Source organism: Malaclemys terrapin, chromosome 7 (genome assembly GCF_027887155.1).
Source record: "Malaclemys terrapin pileata isolate rMalTer1 chromosome 7, rMalTer1.hap1, whole genome shotgun sequence".
Taxonomy (NCBI): domain Eukaryota; kingdom Metazoa; phylum Chordata; order Testudines; family Emydidae; genus Malaclemys; species Malaclemys terrapin.
The window spans coordinates 60,475,715-60,496,987 of record NC_071511.1 but is presented as its reverse complement, the minus strand read 5'-3'; the positions used below and the strand labels follow the sequence as shown (position 1 = coordinate 60,496,987).

Genomic DNA, 21,273 nt, shown 5'->3' with positions numbered 1-21,273 from the left:
GGAGCCGAGAGGGGCACTGTAAAGGAATTTTTGGTTGTAGAACTCAAGAATATGAGGCAGAAGGCACTGCCCCACGCACTCTGGGGTGGGTGTCCTGCTCACAGTTTTATGTTTATTAATCCTGCTTGTGGCATTTTCCCTAATTAACGTCTGGTGACTTCCGTTCTTTCATTAAAAGTTTATTTTCTACATTCAGACTCTGTGCTTATGAGTGGGGAAGTATTGCCTCTCAGAGACACCCGGGGAGGTGTGTAATTTTCCCAGGTTACTGGGTGGGGGCTTGAGCCTGTTCTGTGTTGTATTGTTGAAGAGGAACCCCTAGATATTGAACCCAGCCCTGATTGCTGCCGGCTCCACCTGGCAGAAGCGTTACAATCATAACGTATCATCTGTGCTTCGACAGTTTCATGCTGTCATTTGGTAATACCTCAGGACGCAAAACACATAGTTGTCATTGCTCATGATTGACAAGAGCCCATGAGAATCCCAGTTTTATATATTTATCTTGATATTTTCTTAAGTTAAAACTTAAAGGTTCTTTGATATAACTTTTCACAACAGACTTACTAGCGCTAACACTTGTTGAAGGTTCACATACAAGTTCAGTTGCATTACCCTCCATATCAGTGGGTTGTTGGGGTTTTTTTTAACTTCTATTGGAGTAACATTAATATCTGATGAGGAATCAGAAACACTGCAACATTTACTATTACCATCCACAACCAACTTATCCATTTTGTTTGAAAAAGATCAAACTAACCTTTAAGAATACATACAATAACCGTGCACTCGATACTGACTATCCCTAGAGTCTTTGCTTGGCACTTTTTATGGCACCAAAATCTGTGCATTGCTGTAGAGATGAAAAAACATATAGTGCATGCCCCTGTGTGGAAATATGTTTTAAATCCTTCTCTGCAAAGAACATTGCCCCAGCCAGCAGTCACCGCTCTCCAGCCACTCGGTTCTGAAGGCAGTGCCGCCACCCGCAGCATCACAGAAATAAGGGTGGCAAGGTGGTGCTAGTAAGTCTGCTGTGAAAAGTGATATTAACAAAAGTTTCCTTGTGCCCCCTGCAGAGAACCTCTTGCACCCCCGTTTGCATACCACTGCCTTAGAATATGTGCTAACTACTTATGCTAAAACTATCTGTTTGATCTTGTACTTAGGTGTAATACCTTTCCCACACCGGAAGAAGAGCCCCTGTGTGGCTCGAAAGCTTGACTCTCTCACCAACAGAAGTTGGTCCAATAAAAGATATTACTTCACCCACCTTGTCTCTCTAGAACGTTCCCTGGAATCTTTGAATTGATCGGATGCGGTTTTCAAGAGAGTTATCACATTACAGACAGACAGAGAAATGCCATCAAGTTGAGCATAGGGCCTTATTTCACTCGGTTGACAAACTGATTCTTTGGTACAACTTAAATCCGACTAAAGGAAATAGTTCATTTCTGAAGTGTTGAAATAATGACAACAGACACTTACAGCCCAGGGTCTGCAACCACTCCACAAAGCATCACAAGCACCTCTGAGCCAGGGTATTGTCTCACAATTACAGATGCAGGGATTGGCGAGGAGACGACACACCACAGAGAATACATGACCTGCCCAAGGCTGGGCAGTGAGTTAGTGGCACAGCTGACAACAAAACCCAAAAGCCTTGATCTCCCATTCCCTGATCTGGTTGTTAGATAGTGTGGCTTAGTGAAGAGAGCACTGGAGTAGGACTCAGGTTCTATTTCCAGGCCTGCTGGGTCACCGTGGGCAAATCTCTGTGCCTCAATTTTCCTATCTGTACAATGGAGCGAAGGATACCAGGTATTATTATTAAATCTTTTTTTCATCAAAATTGTAGAGGGGAAGAAGTGCCATTTTATTAATTTTACCCATTCTAAATGGCTGCTTAATGGCTGGTTTTCCATTGCACTGGCCGAGTAGATCATTTACCATTTTTATCCACATAACAGGTTTCCTAACTGGGACTTATAAAACTGTTTCTTCTCCAAAGCGTCAAAAACAATCTGGACTAAGGCCTTTGCACCAAACCATGGCTCTGGAGCAGACGGTGCTACTTTCATCCAATGCATAGTACCCCAAATCCGACTTATTATTTAACATTTCTATTGCAATAGTGACCAACAGCCAGGTTGGGGCCACATTGTGCTAGCTGTACAAACATATAGTGCATGCCCCAAAGAACTTACAGTCTAAAAGATAAGACTTAAGGGCTGCATGAGACAAACAAGTGAAGGAGACAAGGTAACAAAAATACCAAGACATTTGCAATTCCTACCCAGTCAGGAGCAGACATCGCAAACTGCAAGCCCCTATGCAATATGAGCAAGAGTATGGCAATCTGTCCGTTTCCTAGGACCCAGTCTTTATCTGCAGTGTAACCCACTGGCTGCAAAGCCATTGTTTTCACAGAACAGAAGCTGCAAGTGAAATGTGCAGACGGCAATGCAGGGAGACCATCCAGGCTTCTCCTTCTGCTTTACTGGATGAGAAATTCCTCTGTATCTAAGTTCATTATAAGTTGTATTGACTGTGTACCCTCTTGCTACAAATGAGCAGAGTGTGATTGCATTGTGCCCCTACCAATTCTGTTTTTAACCCAATCAATAATATTTATATACACATTATATATATATATATGTGTCAAGCCAAATATATATATATATGTCAAGCCAAATTAAAATAATGTTCTTGTAACTGAGAACCTGTGCTGTAGATATTTGGTCATATACTGCCCCACCATTACCTTGCATAGTGGCGGGGATCATTCAGCAGGGCAAATGGAACTGCAAGAAATCCATGGGGGCACTTACTGAGATGTAATGGTTGTCTCCATGGTGCGTACCCTTGCCACTTCAGGGTGACAACAGGAATAGACCTCCGATCTTCTTGCTCTAAAAGCACAAGCCCCTACCACTTAGAAGAAGACTCACTAGCCGCTAGCAGAATAGGGCCCAGGTCAGAGAGCTGTGCAATTCCAATTGGATCCAGCAATGGTATACCCACAGCTTCATCGTAACACAGTGCTAGTGCAAAAACCTTGCTGGAAGGCCACCTCACTCCCAATGTGCACTCCAAGAGAGGAGTTGGATTCAATGGCTAAACATTGGCCACTCTCCCAACTCTGCATATTCTGTCTCCCCAGACCCAGTGGTGAGCAGGTGTCATGCCCAACTTGCTCCCAGACTTGAAGGTCAAACCGACTCCCTTCCTTTACTGGTAACTCATATAACAAACCTCAGCCTGAGCTCTCTCGCCAACCCTGGCGATTCCTCACATTTCTTTCCTATGGCACCTCCCTGTCTCTGTAGCATTTGCCATGCCCAGCTCTCCTGCCACACCTCCTCTCACGCTGCATCTGCCTCAGTGAGTCAACAAAATACATTCAGCAGTTTTACACAGGGTTCTAACTCTACTAACAGGGGAGCTCAACAGAAGAGCCATGGTATCCTATGCGGGATCATAGACCTTGTCACACTTCCATTGGGAAGGACTTAATGTTCCTCTGGAGCATCAGCTCCTGCCCAGTGCTGGAGGGCAGGATAGGAGATCTTGGCTGGATCAAAAGCCAACTGTATAATAAATCAATAACTCCAACGCTCTCAGTAGCATGAAGAGCCACAGGAGAAGCTATAGGGGTCGCACTGCCCTGCCCTGGCTTGGATGTGAGTCACATGCACAATGCGTTCCCACTAATCCTGTGAGCCCGGATGACTCATGGAGCTCCTGTGCTCCGTCTGTGGAGCACCCGTCCCCTCCTCCTGCCTACAGGCGCGGGAAATAGAACGCAACTACTACTTAAGTGCAAAGGTTCCAAACGTGTAATGGCCATGGAGTGATGCATAGAGGAAGGAAAAGACAAAGGGGGGAGGAAGGTACTGCAAAGGGCAATCATCTTAATTAGAATGAGGAACTGGGGCTTACAAGTCCCCCCAGCCACCTCCCGGGGCTGAAAGCCTTACGACATACACAAACTGAGCAGGGATTTTGATCCCTAAGTACAGGCCAGGGAGGGAGGGAGGATTTTACAAGAAAGAAGAAAAAGACCAGTTGGTAAAAATCCTGATTCTCTTCAGTGTTAAAGGGTTTGATTCTCTGTGATGCAAATCTGCAGAGTTCTAGGTCATCTGGCCCAGAATGCTCACACTGTCCAAAGTTCTGCCGATTCGTCCCAGGGAACTGGGAAAACATTTCACTGAAAACATTGTAATGAACCTATGGTCCCAAGGAGTTCATGGCTCCCTCTCTGGATTGCAGTGTAGCCATTCAAGGTCCTTAAGAATGTAAAGTTCACTATCAGTGGGTAGTAGTGAGTTCTGGGAATTCACTTTCCACCAGAAGTCGTACTAGGATGTATGTGGAAAGCAAAGGCACAAGGGGTGTGAATATGGCCAAGGAGACCTTGTTTAAAAATGCGACTGTCTCTGCAGTTCTGAGCATGCATCATGGGGAAGAGAAACCCTTCCTCCTAGATGTGCTAAAAATTATTTTTTTCGTCATAGTGGTAGATCAAAAATAAACATGACTTCCTGCCTTTCTGCATAGCTCTAAATCCTTAAATTTCTAGCTTTGGGTGTACAGTCAAAAGAACTTCTGCAACAGCAAGCTGGATGGCTAACGTCCTCAATCCTTTGAAAGTTTCATTCCAAAAAATATCCCTTCCATAGAAGTAATGCTGAATAGCAAAGAAGATTTTCTGAAGCTCCTATATATAGTCACTACTGGCTAACTCCAGCTTATTTCTTGTTGATTGATTGGGCTGTGAACTGCTGAATAAGGCTGTGTGAAATATTGACAACTTGATACTTTTGCGGGTCCCTTCCAGGCCTACATTGCTCTGATTGCTTGGTGTCTGAAGCTTTCATGTTTCATTGCAACTTTGTGTTTTTCCTCCCTATCAGTCACAAGAAACTTGCAATGTTTTGCTCCAAAATGGCATCAGTTTGGAGTAACCGTTTTTTCACATGGAAGTGAGTTCATCTTGGGTGAAACCCTCAAGGTTTAAAATTCTGGATTTCAACATTTCCTTGAGACAAATCCAACTTTGCATGGAAGTGCTGGAAAATGCTCTTTTTCACCACTGCTGAGACACTGCCTAAATCATCCTGGGATGACCAAGACGCATCAGGGAGTTTTACAGAACAATTTCACTTCCACAGGTCTCTGGTGGTAGAATCAGGACTCCGCTCCCCACAGAGCCCACAAGGAATTACACTTGCTGACCAGGAGCCAGATCGCAACTGCCCCATGGCCCCTTATTGCCAGCTAGGCTAGTGCACTAGAGCCGGAGGATAAGCAAGTGTCCCATAACCTCCCCTAGGAAATATCCGCTTCCAGGGCTCCAGGCACCAGCCAAGCAAGCTCGTGCTTGGGGCGGCAGATTGTAAGGGGCGGCATTCCGTCCAATCCTAGGGCGGCACGGCTGCCCTATTTTTTTTTTTTTTTTTTGGCTTTGCCTCCGGGTCCGGCCAACCTGCACCCTGGGGTTTATTTATTTATTTTTTTTTGCCTTGCCTCTGGGTCCAGCCGCCCTGCACCCAGGGTTTTCGGTTGTTGTTTTTTGTTTTGCCTCCGGGTCCGGCTGCCCTGTGCCCTGGGTTTTTTCTTTTTCTTTTTTTATGGCTTGGGGCGGCAAAAAAGTCAGAGCCAGCCCTGTCCGCTTCCCTCACCCCAGCTGTGTCGCTCAGGGGAGGGAGCTTGGGGGAAGGGATCCCCCCCTGCACTCACCGGCAGCAGCAGAAGCGGAGCAACCCGGCCCCAGCCAGCTCGATGAGTGCAGCAGGGGACGGGGGACCTTTCCCCAGCCCCCAAGCAACACGGCTGGGGCAGAGGCAAGGGAAGTGGAATGGGCTGGGGCCATGTCGCTCTGCTTCCCGCCGCCGGTGAGTGTGGGGTGGGGAAGAACCTTTCCCCAACCTCCCCGCACACCACACTCGCCGGCAGCGGGAAGCGGAGCGCTACGGCTGGGAGCTGGGGGAGTGGAGCAGGCTGGGGCCACATTGCTCCACTTCCCACACTGCTGCTGGTGAGTGCCCCGGCCCCAGCCCCAGCCCCCTTCCCGGGCTCTGCTGCGCCCAGCGGCTTCACCCTCTTCCCAGCCACCATGCTCGTGATCCTGCCCCGCCCCTGCCCGCGGCTCCCGAACCCTGCCCTGCCCTGCTCCCTGCACGGCTGCTGACCTCGCCCCGCTCTCGCCGCCAGCTGCTAGGATTTAAAATCCAAGCCGCCCACCGCTAGGCACCATGGGAATGCCCCCTCCCACCCAGTTTAATGGGACAGGCATGCCCTCTGCACCGCGAGCTGACAGCTGGGAGCAAAGAGGTGCTTCCAAGGTCTCACCCCGCAACGTCGTCCCCGCGCGAGTGTAAAAATTAAAAAGGCGCCACTTTTGGGGAATGTGCTCAGTGGGGGAGCAGCCACTCCCCCTGCTCCCCCCCAGATATGCTACTGCTAAGGAGTGGGCGGCCCCTAATCCAGTCAGAGCGCAACAGGGGAACCCGGAGAAAAGCGCTGCTAGTGAAGGGAGAACAGAAACTCAGGGCGAGGTTGCGCCCTCTGCAGGGGTTGTGTGGCACTGCTGCACTGTTCCAGGCAACGCATGGGGAGGGGAATGGCATGGCACAGCCTTTAAGCCAGGGGTGGCCAACCTGTGGCTCCGGAGCCACATGCGGCTCTTCAAAAGTTAATATGCTTTTCCTTGTATAGGCACCGACTCCAGGGCTGGAGCTACAGGCGCCAACTTTCCAGTGTGCTGAGGGGGTGCTCACTGCTCAACCCCTGGCTCTGCCACAGGCCCTGCCCCCACTCCACCCCTTCCTGCCCCCTCCCCTGAGCCTGCCGTGCCCTCGCTCCTTCCCCTTCCCCTCAGAGCCTCCTGCATGCCACAAAACAGCTGATCGGGAGGTGCGGGGAGGGAGGGGGATGCACTGATTGGTGGGGCTGCCGGTGGGTGGGAGGTGCTGAGAGCGGGGTGGGGGAGCTGATGGGGGGGCTGCTGACATATTACTGTGCCTCTTTGGCAATGTACATTGGTAAATTCTGGCTCCTTCTCAGGCTCACGTTGGCCACCCCTGCTCTAATGTGTTTAAAAAGCATATGGGCCCTGCCGACAGAAACCAGCCAAGCTGATAAGCACCTGAGTCAAAGCAGAGTGTCTTTTAAAGGTCAAGGCTGAAATGGTGGTCCCCTGGAAGTCAGTCAGAATTTTGCCATTGACTCAGAGGGGTAAAGGTTTCCCCCCACACATACAAAGTCTGTTGTAGGCAGGAGGAGGGCAGGTTCCTGAACTTGGGACAGTCACACTTGTATGCGAACAAATCCCCAGGGGAAGGAGAAAGTGGCAGCTGAGTGAGGCTTTCGCTTTTCACCTGATAGAACATTAACCAGGCCTTTGTGCTACACGAACACACAGGCACAGTGTGGGAAGCCTCAGGTTTAAAACACTCAGGCTCACCAGCAGCACACCTTCACGTCCCGACAGATCCGGACGGGCCGTTGGCTGGCTAAGCAGTACAAAAAAGGAGTGATGGATGAACACAAAGCGTTTGCTCATTCATTCATTGGGGCAGATCATTCACTGCTCCTGAGAGTTCAGACAGCTGCCGTTTTACTGGTGAAATAACGGCCAAACCCAAAAGAGTCATGGATTTTATCACAAGTGACTTATCTGAAAACATGGACTGGAAAGGATATTATTTATCAGCTGTCATGGACCATGTTGTACCTGACAGGCACAGGCCTGAGTTAGAGGATGGCCAGAACTGGAGATGGGGGAGCTTAGGTGTGGATTTCACAGTCCTTCCTGGAGCACAGAATCAGAGCAATGCAGAGCTGGAAGGGACCCAAAAAGTCATCAAGTCCAGGCCCCTTCGCAGAGGCAGGGCCAAATAAACCTGGACCATCCCTTACAAGTGTTTGTCCAGCCTGTTCTTAACAACCTCCAGTGATGGAGCAAAGAGTCCTGTGGCACCTTATAGACTAAAAGACGTATAGGAGCATGAGCTTTCGTGGGCGAATACCCACTTCTTCGTGGATGATGGAGATTCCACAATTTCCTTGGAAGCCTGTTCCAGAGCTCAACTACCTTTAGAGTTAGAAAGTTTTTCCTAATATCTAACCTAAAACTCCCTTGCTGCAGATTAAGCCCATTACTTGTTGTCCTAACTTCAGTGAACGAGGAGAACCATTGATCACCACCCTCTTTATAACAGCCCTTAATATGTTTGAAAACTTGTCAGGTCCCCCCTCAGTCTTCTTTTCTTGGGACTAAATACAGCCAATTTTTTTAACCTTTCTCTACATGTTAGGTTTTCTAAACCTTCTATCATTTGTGTCTCTCTCCTCTGGACTCCCCAATTTGTCCACATCTTTCCTAAAAGGTGGCATCCAGAACTGGACACAGCACTCCAGCGGGAACCTCACCAATCCTGAGTGAAACAGGACAATTACCTCCCGTGTCTTACATACAGCACTCCTGTTAGTTAATACATCCCAGAGTGATATTAGCCTTTTTCGCAGCTGCATCACATTGTTGACTCACATTTCATTTTTGATGCACTAGAAGCCCCAGCTCCTTTTCAGCAGTACTGCCACCTAAACAGTTATTCCCCATTTTGTAGTTGTGCATTTGATTTTTCCTTCCTAAGTGAAGTACTTTGCATTTGTCTTTATTGAATTTCATCTTGTTGATTTCAGACCAATTCTCTAATTTGTCAAGGTGGTTTTGAATTCCAAACCTGTCCTCCAAAGTGCTTGCAACCCCTCCCAGCTTGGTGTCATCTGCAAATTTTATAAACATAGTCCTGACTCCATTATCCAAATGGATTAACAAAACTATTTAATAATACTGGACCCAGGACCGACCCCTGAGGGACCCCATTACATACACCCTCCCAGTTTGACAGTAAACCATTGATAACTACTGTTTGATTACGGTCTCTCAATCAGCTGTGCACCCACCTTATAGCAATTTCATTTAGACTACATTTCCCTGAGAATGTCATGTGGGATTGTATCAAAAGCCTTAATAAGAAATGAAGATATATCATATCTTCTGCTTCCCCGCATCCACTAGGCCAGTAAGCCCATCAAACAGGAAGTTAGGTTGGTTTAGCACAATTTTTTCTTGGCAAATCCATGCTGGCTATTCTTTATAACCTTATCCCCCAGATTGTTTAATAATTTGTCCCAGTATCTTTCCAGGTATCAAAGGTAGGCTGACTGGTCTATAATTCCCATGTCCTCTTTTAAAGACAGGCACTATGTTTGCCCTTCTCTAGTCCTCTATGACCTCACATATCCTCCCGGAGTTATTGAAGATGGATTACTTCTGAGTAGCTGGTCACCATTCAACTTTTTAGTGAAGACTGAAACATAATAGGAACTAAACCCCACAACCTTCTTGATGTCATAAGTTATTAGATCTCCGTCCCCACTAAGTAGGGGACCTACACTTTCCTTCCTTTTCTCTTGCTCCCAATGTATTTAAAGAACCTCTTTCTATTGCCTTTTATGTCCCTTGCCAGATATAAATGATTTTGTGCCTCCCAGCACACATGGTGCACTATGCTCCCACTCCCTGCCTTTTCCCAACTCTTTTGGGGCTATTTGGCCCCTGGGGGAGGCAATTTGCATACAGCAATCTGTTCAGCTATGCAAAAACTATGAACAGTCCAGACCTCTGGTTCCTGCCTCCCCACATTCCTGTTGAGAAAGATTGCCTTGACTAGTTGGGAGCAGAAACAGTAACTTTGGTGACTAATCAATCACACACCATGAATAGCAAAAACTTGCCCCCAAAACGGGGTGTCTTCAAAACCAAGAAACTTTTGCAGGAAAATATCATTGTGGGAGGAGATGTCTGAAATCTGGATCTAAATGTTCTGGCCCATCGCTACTTGGATCTTCAGGAGAAGACTGACTGACTTACATGCTGAGATTTGCAGCTAGATTGAGTTTGAAGCCATGGCATCCTTTATGCAGCCATAACATATTTGAAACTAGGAACAATTTTCTATCCATCCCAGTACGTTCTATTGCCGTGCCTACTGCTGTAAGAGCAGAGCTCCTTTCACCACTCTGGCTGCATATTTGTCCCCTGTCAAACAAAAGCAGCATTCCAGGTTTCAGTCAACAGCAGGGGATGTGGGAGATGGTGAGTGTAGCCCCTCTGGAAGTAGCACTCACTGGATTTTATCCTGAAGCCTCTTGCAAATGGGAGCTCTGGGGGGAAGTGTTTGTAGTAAGTGGCAGTATGGCCTAGTGGTTAGAGCACTTGATTGGGATTCAGGAGATCCAGGGTCTATTCCTATTTCTGCCAATGGCCTCCTGGGTGACCCTGAGCAAGTCACATCACCTCTCTGTACCTCAGTTTCCCCTTCTGTAAAATGGCTCAGAGCACATAGTACATATTGCAACAGACACATGAACCATCAACAGCATGATTGTTACAGTTAACTGGCTTTCATGTGGAAGTGTGCCCTTTGCTTCCTTTGTAAAGCACCTTGAGATCTACCAATGAACAGGGCTGTGTAAGAGCTAGGTATTATTATTCCAAGAATTCGATCTGGACATCATTTACTCTGTGCTCTCTATCCATCAGGTTGCATAAACCAAACAGTTTGCCCATCCCAGCCTAACCTGTACCCAGATGATCCGCATCCTTTCTTAACAAGGGGCACCGCTGGTCTAACCCTTCCCACACCACACCAGTCCCAACCCCGCTTTGAAACGTGCCCATCCACTGGCAGATCCTTTGCTTCCAACTGCCCAGTCCCACAAAGCGCAGCTTCCCAGTGTAATCACACACACTGCAGGAGCTATTAGAAGGGTGGCTGAAGGACAAAAGCACCCCACGAGGGAGCTACAGAACAGACCCCGTGGCATACAGGGCATACGCCCACCCACCGTGTAAATGACGACCATGCTAGGTGCAGGGCAACAGAGAATTAGGGGTAAAGCCTCTAGCCAGGCCCCTAAGATAGCAGAAGAGCAAACCTTTAGGAAGAGGGGAAGGAAGCCCAGCAGCCTCCTCTGCTGCTCTTCTGGGATGAGATAAGGAGACGCCTGCTCGTACTCCAGAAACTGCTTGGCTAGGGTGTCCCACAGGAGAGCAGGGCACTGGTGCTGCCCCTCCCCACTGGCCTCAGGCTGCGCTGGGGCTTCCACATCATTGTCAGGTCCTGGCTTCTGCCCCGTCTCATCCAGGAAATCCCCCTGCTGCTTCGGGAGCTCCTCTGCTGGGTCCATCCCGTGGCCAAACAGACCTGAGTTTAAAAACAAGGGTTATTTTAAAGTTGCCAACCCTCCAGGATTGTCCTGGAGTCCCCAGGAATTAAAGATTATGTTATGCGATGAAACCTCCAGGAATATGCCCAACCAAAATTGGCAACCTTACTTATTTTCTTGTAGGATTTTCCATGAAGAGCTGATTGACTGCTCTTTGCACAGGGGAAACAGCCAGACTCAGTCTCAGTTGCTTTCTTTTCAAACTAAGGACAGCCACCAGAATAAACTCTCCAGGAGAGAGCACATGGTGTGGGTTTCACTTGTAACATGCTGCACTTGCTGTCTCACCAAATGGCAGTTGCAGCCCATTAAAGGTGCAATACCCAGAAACAGTCTCAACACTCAGAAGCTGCTGAGTAATAGATCCCTGTAGTTAGTTAGTTAAGTCTTTCCCAGTCAGAAAGGCTAACCAGCCCCCCAAGCTCCACAGTTATTTTTCTTGGTCTTCTATTAATCCCTTTCACTTTGTACACATCTGTTGGGTGTCAGCATGCTCCAAACGGGATGCAGAATTTATATGCCGTCTCAAAGGACCCATGTACAGAGGCCTCCTTGCTCCAAGACATGCTCCCGCTGGTCATGAATCACCCAATCACATGAGGTGAAGTCCTGGCCCCACTGAAATCAATGGCAAAATTCTGATAGACTTCAGTTGGGGACAGGATTTCACCCAGTGCCTCTTTCTTGCAGCCATATCCCCCGGTGAGCTCAGCTGTAACTTGCTGTCCGCTATCACCCTTAAGTCTTACTGCTTCCCATGTCCTTCCTGGCCATTTGGGCTCGATCCTGCAGGATGTGGAGTGCTCTGGCCCCGAGCCGGAAAAGCACGTAAGCATGTCAGTGGGACTGCTCATGTGCTTAAAGTGAAATGCAGTGCCTGGCAGCTCAGCCTGGAGCAGCTCCCTTATTCTGTGCCCCCCCCCCACTCAGTCATGGCCTACCACCCCCCTTTTCTGTGCTTCCCTGCCTCAGTTCCCCTCCAGTCTCTTCCTCCTCATTCAGCCCAGTTCCACACCCACCACACACACACACACCACCACCACCACCACCACCACCACCACACACTCCTCTGCCCACCTTACTCCCTGTCTATTCCATTTGCCATCATCACCACTTCCTCCTCGGGGCAGGTTCCACGCTGGCAGCCACCTAACACCATGCAGCACAGCTGCCTCTAGTGGCCACCAGGTGCAACTGCAGTTCAGCCAACCGCATGCAATTCAGGCTGGGCCGCGGGAATGCATGATACCGGGCTGTCCCGCCTCTGCCTTGAAAGGTGGCATTGGGGGGAAATCAGGGAACTGCAGACGGCTGAAGACAGCAGGTTCCAATTACTATTTTCTACCATCTCTCCTTACAATCGTTTAATTGTTACATCTAAGCTCTCTACTCATTGCTGAGAACAACCCTAACAAGCGCAACACGCAAATGCTATAGAACTAGCATAGGCTTTACCTCTTGGACAGAGAAAACAGATCGAGTACTAGGTTAGGACTCGGGAGACCTGGGTTCTAGCCCTGGCTCTGCCGCTGGCCCACTGGATAACCTTGGGCATGTCGCATCCCCACTCTGTGCCCCAGTTTCCCCATTTGTAAAATGAGGATGAAGATGCTGACCTGCTTTGTAAAACACTCTGATATCTATGGATTAAAAATGAGGTATTATCCCTAGAGGGTAGCACCCTTTGAATGGACAGCTGAGCCCTCACAGGCAACAGTCAGAACCTTGCCACCACTAGGGCTAGCTCATGCCCCTGCAGGCCAGAGTTGGGGTGAGTGGCCCAGTGTGGGGGGAACTGGCCAAAGTAGGGGAGTGAGTCTTCCAGTAGCCTGATTTCCACTAAACTTAGGCCCACAGGGTGCCCTTTTGGTGCTGCAGGCAGGGGAAGCTCTATGGTGCCCTAAACTTATTCTCACCCTGAAGTCACTGCCTCGTCCCTATATCCAGAATGTCTGCTCCCTGCCACAGGCCCCTGTGAGGTCACCGCCTCACTCCTGTATCCAGAGTCATAACACTTCAATAAGGTTCTGCCCACTGATACCTAGATCATTCCCTGGAATTTTGGAATTAATGAGATGCATTTTTCAAAAAATTACCATGAGACAGACAGAGAAATGCCATGGAGTCGAATGTAAGGGCTCACTTCACTTGCCCAATTTATTAGTACATGAATTAACATGAGAGCGGACCCTTCAATACAAATTACACTCCACGCACAAGTTAATATATAGAAAAACAATGGCATACTTCCTATGCATATGAAATACAAGTTTTTTCTACATGGGCTGCTTACTCTTGATTCCAGATAGTTAATAAAAATGTTAAAGGCAGTATAGCCAACCCAAGCATTCAAAATTCATGGGCCCCCCAAAATCATGAGCTTGGCTTAAAAATCATTAGATTTTAAGAAAATATTACATTTGACATTCTTTCTATTGGCTACCTGCTACTTTCTGAGCCATAGGGTGTCACATTTCCAAGCTTTTCTCATCAACACTGAGGGCTAGAAATGTGTTTGTTTTTTTTAATGGAAGTTGAGATTTTCATATATTCACATGACTCTCGGAGCTGGGACTTCAACTTAAACACCAAATATCATGAGATTCACAATAAAATCATGAAAATTGGCAATGCTGTAAAGGATCAATGAATTTTGAAAAATTGGAAAAATTTCCATGAGAAATTACAATATTTCAGCATTTGTTCTTATCCCAATTTGGGACAAAAAGTCAAAATATCAAAAAGTTTAATGTAACAAAGTTCTGAAAAATTTTGGTTCAGAAACATCAGAAGATTTCATTTCAATAGTTTCAAATAAAGGAAACATTTTGACATTTCTGAATCAACATATTTTGTTTCGGTTTGTGAACCAAATTGAAACACTTACTTTCAGGTTGGCTGGATATTAATCTGCTTTCCCTGAGGTGCCCAGGTGCCTTATGGGAGTTATAGTTTTTAGTGGCTCATGCCCCCATTCTTCTTTATGAGCTGTGCTTCCCAACCAAATAACATCTCCTATGATGCTCACTGGTCTCACGACTTCCATAATGCACCACATCAGTTCAACTAGAGAGAAGACCACAGTGAGCCCTGGGAGATGTAGTGCAACCAAGAAGCCCATACTCTAATGGATAATATGGGACATGAGGCAACATAGGAGATTAAGGGTGAATTGACCCAAAATGAAATAGTCAACATCAATATGTTGGGGGTGATACAAAATAGTTTATTTTGATTTTCCCAACAGAAAACATTTCTGCTGGAAAATTTCAATTTGTTCTCCTGAAACTTTATTTTCTGTTGAAAAAATATTTTGAGAGAAAATCCCCAGCCATCTCTACTAAACATATCTTAAATTCTCTCACCACAGCCAGATTAAACAGTTAAAGCTTAATGCTGATTTGCTCTCCAGCATGTATGCTGCTTGTTTATTATTGGCACTTTGCCTAGCTTGTGCACTGAAACCAGCCTGGTCGGTTTCAGTCCCTGGTTCTCACACAGTAGCCCAGAGCTCCAGTGAGGGGGATATTTTTACCATTTCATGGCTGTTCAGTGGCCCATGTGGAACAAATCGGTGGTCATAGCACTTGTCAAGACTCTTTGCTAGTAGTCACAGCAGGAAGGCAAGGGGGAAATGGACATGGAGACAGAGCTATGGGGTTAGTTCTGTACCTTTGAGTCAGGGCTGTAGGCAGGGCACCAAAGGGGAAGCTTGCTCCATCACTGAATAATCAGGAGACGTCAGTCTCCAAGGCTGTTGATCTGGAACTTGTCACCAGCATCCAGTTTTTTTAAAAAATAAGTAATTAATGAAGACAACAACATGACATAGGCAGAACGTGTGCAATGACAGCACTGCAGAAGATAGACAGGAAGACCACGTGCCCTATGACTGAGCGGGCGGAGCGTTTGTCATGCTTTATTTTTGGCTCTGGTAAGACAACATTGCTTGGCCTCAGCCCACTTCTGAGATGCATATTGCCTCAGAAGAGTCTGGACTTTTCCAAGGGGGCTAATGAAAAGTGTGTTCAGAGCCAGTCGTTGTCAAAGAGGCAGCCCTTGACCTTCGCAACAAGTCCGAAAGGCATCCCTTCTTCATAACAGTAGTCTCACTACCTTGATGGTGGCACTGCAAAAGCTAAAGCCAGTTATCGCCAGAAGGGAGAACACTGGATTTAGGTATTTTTCTGCCTCTATGGCTGGATCCAGCAAATGCTTATTCAGGCGAGTAACACAGTATAGTCCGATGCAACTCGCCAGGATTACTTCCGTGAGTAAAGACCAAAGATGGTCCAATGATAATAATAAGCCTATCTACCTTTCATATGGCACTTTTCATCAGTAGACATCAAAGCACTTTACAATGGAGATCAGTATCATTATCCCCATTTTCTAGATGTAAAAACTGAGGCACAGGCGGTCAAGTGACATAGGCCAGTGGCAGATCCAGAAATAGATAAAATTATTTGATAATTGACAAATTTATGAACTGTCTCTTTTTTTAAACTAATAATTTATTTAACTTTTTTTATTATTATTAGCCCAGCTTAAATGAGGCCTACTCACATGAGTAAGGCACTGAAGGATTGGTCCCTTAGGGTGAAATCATGCCCCCTACTGAAGTCAATGGGAGTTTTACCAGGGACTTCAATGGGGCAAGGATTGCCCCCAATGTCTATGATTCTGTCATTCTGAGCCTGTAAAGTTAAGTAAAGAGAGAGAAAAACACAGGAAAGTATTGGTGGCAGGTACCTAATCAGAGCTGAAAATACTCTAAATTGAGATCATTATGCAACCCAAAAAGCCCAGGCTTGGTTACATTCCCTTTCACTTAGAACACAGTTCACTCTTTCCATCCCAGAAGTAGAATTTATATAGGGAAACCACCATAGGCGGCGCAATCTATGGGCCCGTGGTGCCTGGGCACCAGGAATATTCCTGGCCCAGGGCCCAGTTCCTGCACTGTTTGAGGCTGGGTCTCTCCCTTGGCCCCACCTGCTGTCCCTGGGCACTCCCCCCGCGCATCCTCCAGGAGATTTAAAACGGCCCTGGGACCCCCACCCACCACCGGCAGCACAGCGGAGCTGAGCAGCTTCCTGCCTGCTCGCTCCACGTGGCTGCTGGCCCCTGCAGCCCCTGGGCGGGGTGGGTCGGGTCTGTGTCCACGCGCACTGTTCCCACCCCAAGCACCACTGCAGCCAATAGGAAGCTGCGAGGGCAGTACCTGGGGGTAACAGTGCGCGGAGGCCCCCCAGCCCGATCTGCCTAGGAGCCCCAGGTAAGCGCCACACTTCCTCACCCCCTCCCAGAGCCTGCTCCCCCTCCCCTTTCCCACACACCCCCTCGCACCACCAAACTCCCTCCCAGAGCCTGCACCCCCACTCCCTACCCCAACCCCAGCCCGGAGCCTGCACCCAGTACCCAAACTCCCTCCCAGAGCCTGCACCCCAGACCTCCCTACCCAAACTCCCTCCCAGAGCCCAACCTCTCACCCCTTCTGCACCCAAACTCCCTCCCTGACCCTGCACCCCTCCTGCACCCCAATCCCGTGTCCCAGCCCAGGGCCTGCACCCCAGACCTCCTCCCCCCACACAAACTTGCTCCCAGAGCCTTAGGCAGGTTGGGGGTGGAGTTTGGTGAGTGCAGGCTCTGGGCGTTCTGGGCACCACCAAAATTTCTACAAACCTGCCACCCCTGGAAACCACTGATGTCTAAATCTAGGTGTACATGTCATCTCTTCAAAATGGAGGCTACAGCCTATCCCATTACTGATACCTCTAGTCTCGGGGGAAGATGCATTAAACTTCAAGCCAAAAGACACTGAGTTAGTCCAGTCCCAAGTCTTCTGCTGACTGCTGTTGAACAAATATTTCTCTTCATAGTGGTCCCTTCTTAATCATAACAGTCCCTTCTGGCCTTAAAAATCTCTGAATTCCTTGAATTTTCTAATCCTCTCTTGTGCTTATGTTATTGCCCACCTTTAACACTGATGATGGTCGCTTAGGATCTAGCTATTAAGCACTGTTTTCTTTTTAGTTTTGATAAGTTATGAAACATCTTTACATACCAAGATGACATGGAACAAGAGTCTTTAAAATACAATAGTGTTTTTAAAAGGGACATGAAAGTAAAAATATACAAAAGGCCCATTGCTGTTATTCAGAAAGTGGCAGCAAGTAAAAAAAGGGGAAGTGATACTAGTACAATTTTATCTTTTGTTCTAAATGACATCTGTATGAAATCACAGTGCAAAGTGGCTGGGCCTTCTCTGATTGAAAAGGGGCAAATGGAAAATGGGGTCTGGTGGTGAGAAACAATCAAAGAACCTCACTAGCTGAAATAGTGTAGCTCTTTTTTTGTGGTTCACTTTATCGAGAATAAGTTGTAACTACACAGGACCAATCCCCACACCAGACTACATTTTAGTCCACTGTTCTATTCTGTCTACCAACTACCAGACTGCTCAGAACTTGAGAGATTCAACTGAATGATCTTGTGAAATGAGAAAATAGTCAGTTGGAGACAAGTCCCAAAGTAAGATGCTGGATCAAAACATCTGGGAAGTTTAGCTCCAAACTCCGTAGCTGGGTCTCTCTCCATAAGCAGTTCTCTGCTCCGACTGTACAATAAACCCCAATATTCTGGTGAGCATCAAAAACAACTAGGTCACCGAATCAAAGCTGGAAGCATTCTTGGGTCCCCTACTCAATTTCTCTCCAGCCAGGCAAGGACTGCTGTTCTCCAGTGAATACCCAGAGACTAGTTTTAAATGCCCCAAATGACGAGGCTTCAACCAGCTCCATTGAGAGATTATTCTACTGCCTGACAGATCTCACTGACTGAAAGTGTCTCCTGATATTCAGTATACATTTTTCTTTACTTAATTTCATCCCATACATTCTAGGTCTATTCACTCTTAGGCTAGGTCTACACTATGGGTGGGGGGGGTCGACCTAAGATACGCAACTTCAGCTACGTGAATAGCGTAGCTGAAGTTGCGTATTTTAGGTCGACTTACCTGGCTGTGAGGATGGTGGCGAGTTGAACCGCTGCTGCTCCGCCGTCGACTCCGCTTCCACCTCTTGCCGCAGTGGATTTCTGGAGTCGACGGCAGAGTGATCAGGGATCGATTTTATCGCGTCTTCACTAGACGCGATAAGTCGATCCCCAATAGATCGATTGCTACCCGCCGATCCGGCAGGTAGTGAAGACGTGCCCTTAGCTCCCTCAATTAATACATAAATTAAACAGAATCCAAAGCCAGAAGGGACCGTTGTGATCATCTAGTCCTGTATAACACAGCCCAGAGGAGAATTTCCCCAAAATAATTCCTAGAGCAGATCTTGTAGAAAAACATGCAATCTTGATTTTAAAATGGTCACTGATGGAGAATCCACCACGACTCCTCTCACTCCTGGCTGTTTGTGCCCTTTCATGCTTGTAGAGGGCATCCTATTCCCTCATAACTGTCAGTTGGTCAAATGCTACATATTTACTTTCCTTTATCATTCCATTTAGTCAATCTCTTCTGTCTCCTAATCATCTTTGCTCCTCTTCCCTGAATTCCCGCTGATCTGATCCGTTATTTACAACTTTCAACCATGCATCTAGTGTTTGAACTGGGAATAATATATGTCACAAGGAAAATCTAAAAACATATAGATTTACACTGTGATCCCAGACTATATGCTATACAAAAACTAAGAACTTAGTTAAGGTTGCTAAGTGCAACTCCCCTCCCACCCTTTGTCTTGTCTCTTTAGATTGTAAACTCTTTGAGGCATGGCCTGTCTCTTCTTCCGTGTTTGTACAGCACCGAGCACAATAGGGCCCTCTCTTGGTTGGGGCCCCCAAGTGTTCCCTAAACAAAAATAAGAGAAGATGGACTATTAAACATACTGACAAATGTGGAGAGGGTTGTACACTGTCTGAAGGACAGGTGTCTTTTCATAGGATACGGTCCTTGGTTTCTGCAGCAATATGATTAACATAACATCTTGTCCAGTTCAGAGACAGCATGATCAGGCATGACTCCATTAAAGCAAATAGATTTAAATCAAGATTGAATTTGGCCCAACGTGGTGTTCTTATTAGACCACATTTCAGTTGTGTGGGTGGTTTGCTGCCTTTATTTCAAAGCAGGCCTTTCTATACTGCATTTTTGCAAATCATTAATTCTTTCTCGTGTTCTTAAGGGCTTCTCTGTTTGCTTTGCTCTGAACAGCCTTTCCATGCACAACAAAAGCGTAGTTATGGAACGTTAATGTTTGGGCTGCTTTCGTTCTTTCCACTGGGGGGGGGGGGGGGCAAAAAAAGAAGCTTGCAATCACCTTGTCAAGTCAGATTCTGCACTAATATACCCTGTACCCCTGTTGGAGTCAGTTGGAGTAGCATGGGGGATAATGCAGTGAGGAATTGCACTTATAAGGTACTGTTTCAGCCGTCAGTGAAATATTGTTCCCTGATGCTAAGTAGAACATTGGACGCTGCTAGTTACCCACAGGCAGTCTAACGATAAAAGCTAATCTCCGAGAGAGACCCTCAAGAAGAGCAGAATGGAAGCCAGGTCAACATAAATCACTCAAAAATAGAAGTATATGAGAGTTGGAGGCAATTACAGCAAATCAAACAACTCTGCTAACAACAGCAGCTGATACATTCAGCACCTATAATCCCTCTGCTGTCCCTAGAACAAAGAACACAGACTCGTGTGTATCCCTGCTGTTCCACTCTCTCCCGACAGCCCAACACCACGTTGAACTTTCACAAAAGCCATTGCCATTTGAAATGGACTCTATCAAAACAAAGTGTTTGGTCAGTACAACAGACGCCATCTGCTTTGTTACAGCAATGAACCCGTCACTTCCAATTCCAAACCAAAACTGAAAAGCAGGTGACATACCTGGGCATGCAGGTTCAGTAACTTCCAGTGCGAGCAGTTGCTATATCCAGGAAAACCGGCTTTTCTTCTTTTGTCTGTGACACAGCTGTCCTGCCAGGCATCTTAAAGCGCTCAACAGCTCCCACTCTGCTCTTTAAACTTTCCACTGTGAATCACTTGGTTAGCTGCTGTGCTTATTTCCTGGGGAAAGCAGAAGTGGAGAAGCACAAAATGAACCACAAGCTACTGGAGCCAAGAGGCACTCAAACCAGCTCAGATGACTCAGAGCAGCTCAGCTGGTCTATAGAGCTGCCAGGGAGATGGGCTTCTTTCTGGTCCCATACATCCGAGAGTTTCCTTGCTCCAACATTAACAATTAAATGGTGTTTTCTTTACGGTTTGCTGAATTGCTAGGGCAAGGGGCTGGCTTGATAGCCCCGGAGACTGAAGCCCTCTCTCTCCATCCACAGGACATGGGCAAGAAGCAGCAGGAGCTTCCCTCACCAGTGCGCCTTTGAACTGGAGATGTCACCTCTAAATGCTGTTGAGTCTTTGGCCTCCCCACTGAGCTTGCTAACAAGGGGGTTACTCGGTGGCTTTATGAAGCCGACAACGTAAACTGCAATGATGACACAAATGAACTTGGTGACCCACCTAGGAATAAAAAACAAAGGGGGTTTGCCTCTCTCCACTCCCTTTCATAACAACAGGCCTGGATGGATTTTTGTTTAGCTTTTAAGCTTGCCATTTATTTTATTTATTTATTTTTTAACATTAGAAATTCAGGTATTTTCTAGTCTGTTCCACCTGGCAGATTTTGTGGGCAACTAGAGAACTAGGATTATGTCATAACAGATATCAAGCAAGTGAAACCTGATTAATTGAGGGAAGGGATTTTATTCAGGGTGTTTAGATCATTTTGTTTTTTGTTAACACCTATTTAACTCAAATGCCTGAAAAACAATTGGGAGAAAAGATGTCCTTGTTAAAACTCCACCCTCTTCCAGCAAAGCCAGGGCAGAGCAGACGTGACACTCCTGATATTTCCAAAGCCACATGCCCTCACGGTACTGTATGGAAAGGACTCT

The 21,273-nt window shown here is 46.9% G+C and overlaps 1 protein-coding gene across 3 annotated transcripts in view; it reads right to left on the bottom strand.

The window, feature by feature from the left end:
• The window catches only part of WDFY4 (WDFY family member 4), a 238,334-nt gene extending 217,863 nt beyond the window's left edge, over positions 1-20,471 (bottom strand). Inside the window, exons 1-2 of one of the 3 annotated variants that reach the window (XM_054035180.1) lie at positions 20,207-20,471; positions 11,014-11,282 (exon numbers count right to left, since the gene is read on the bottom strand). In XM_054035180.1, the coding sequence (XP_053891155.1) occupies positions 11,014-11,265 (252 nt within the window). In that variant the 5' untranslated portion in view covers positions 11,266-11,282; positions 20,207-20,471. The remainder of the gene's footprint in view (positions 1-11,013; positions 11,283-20,206) is intronic. The other 2 variants (XM_054035179.1, XM_054035178.1) reach the window with 2 other exon arrangements.
• Positions 20,472-21,273: the final 802 nt, after the last annotated feature.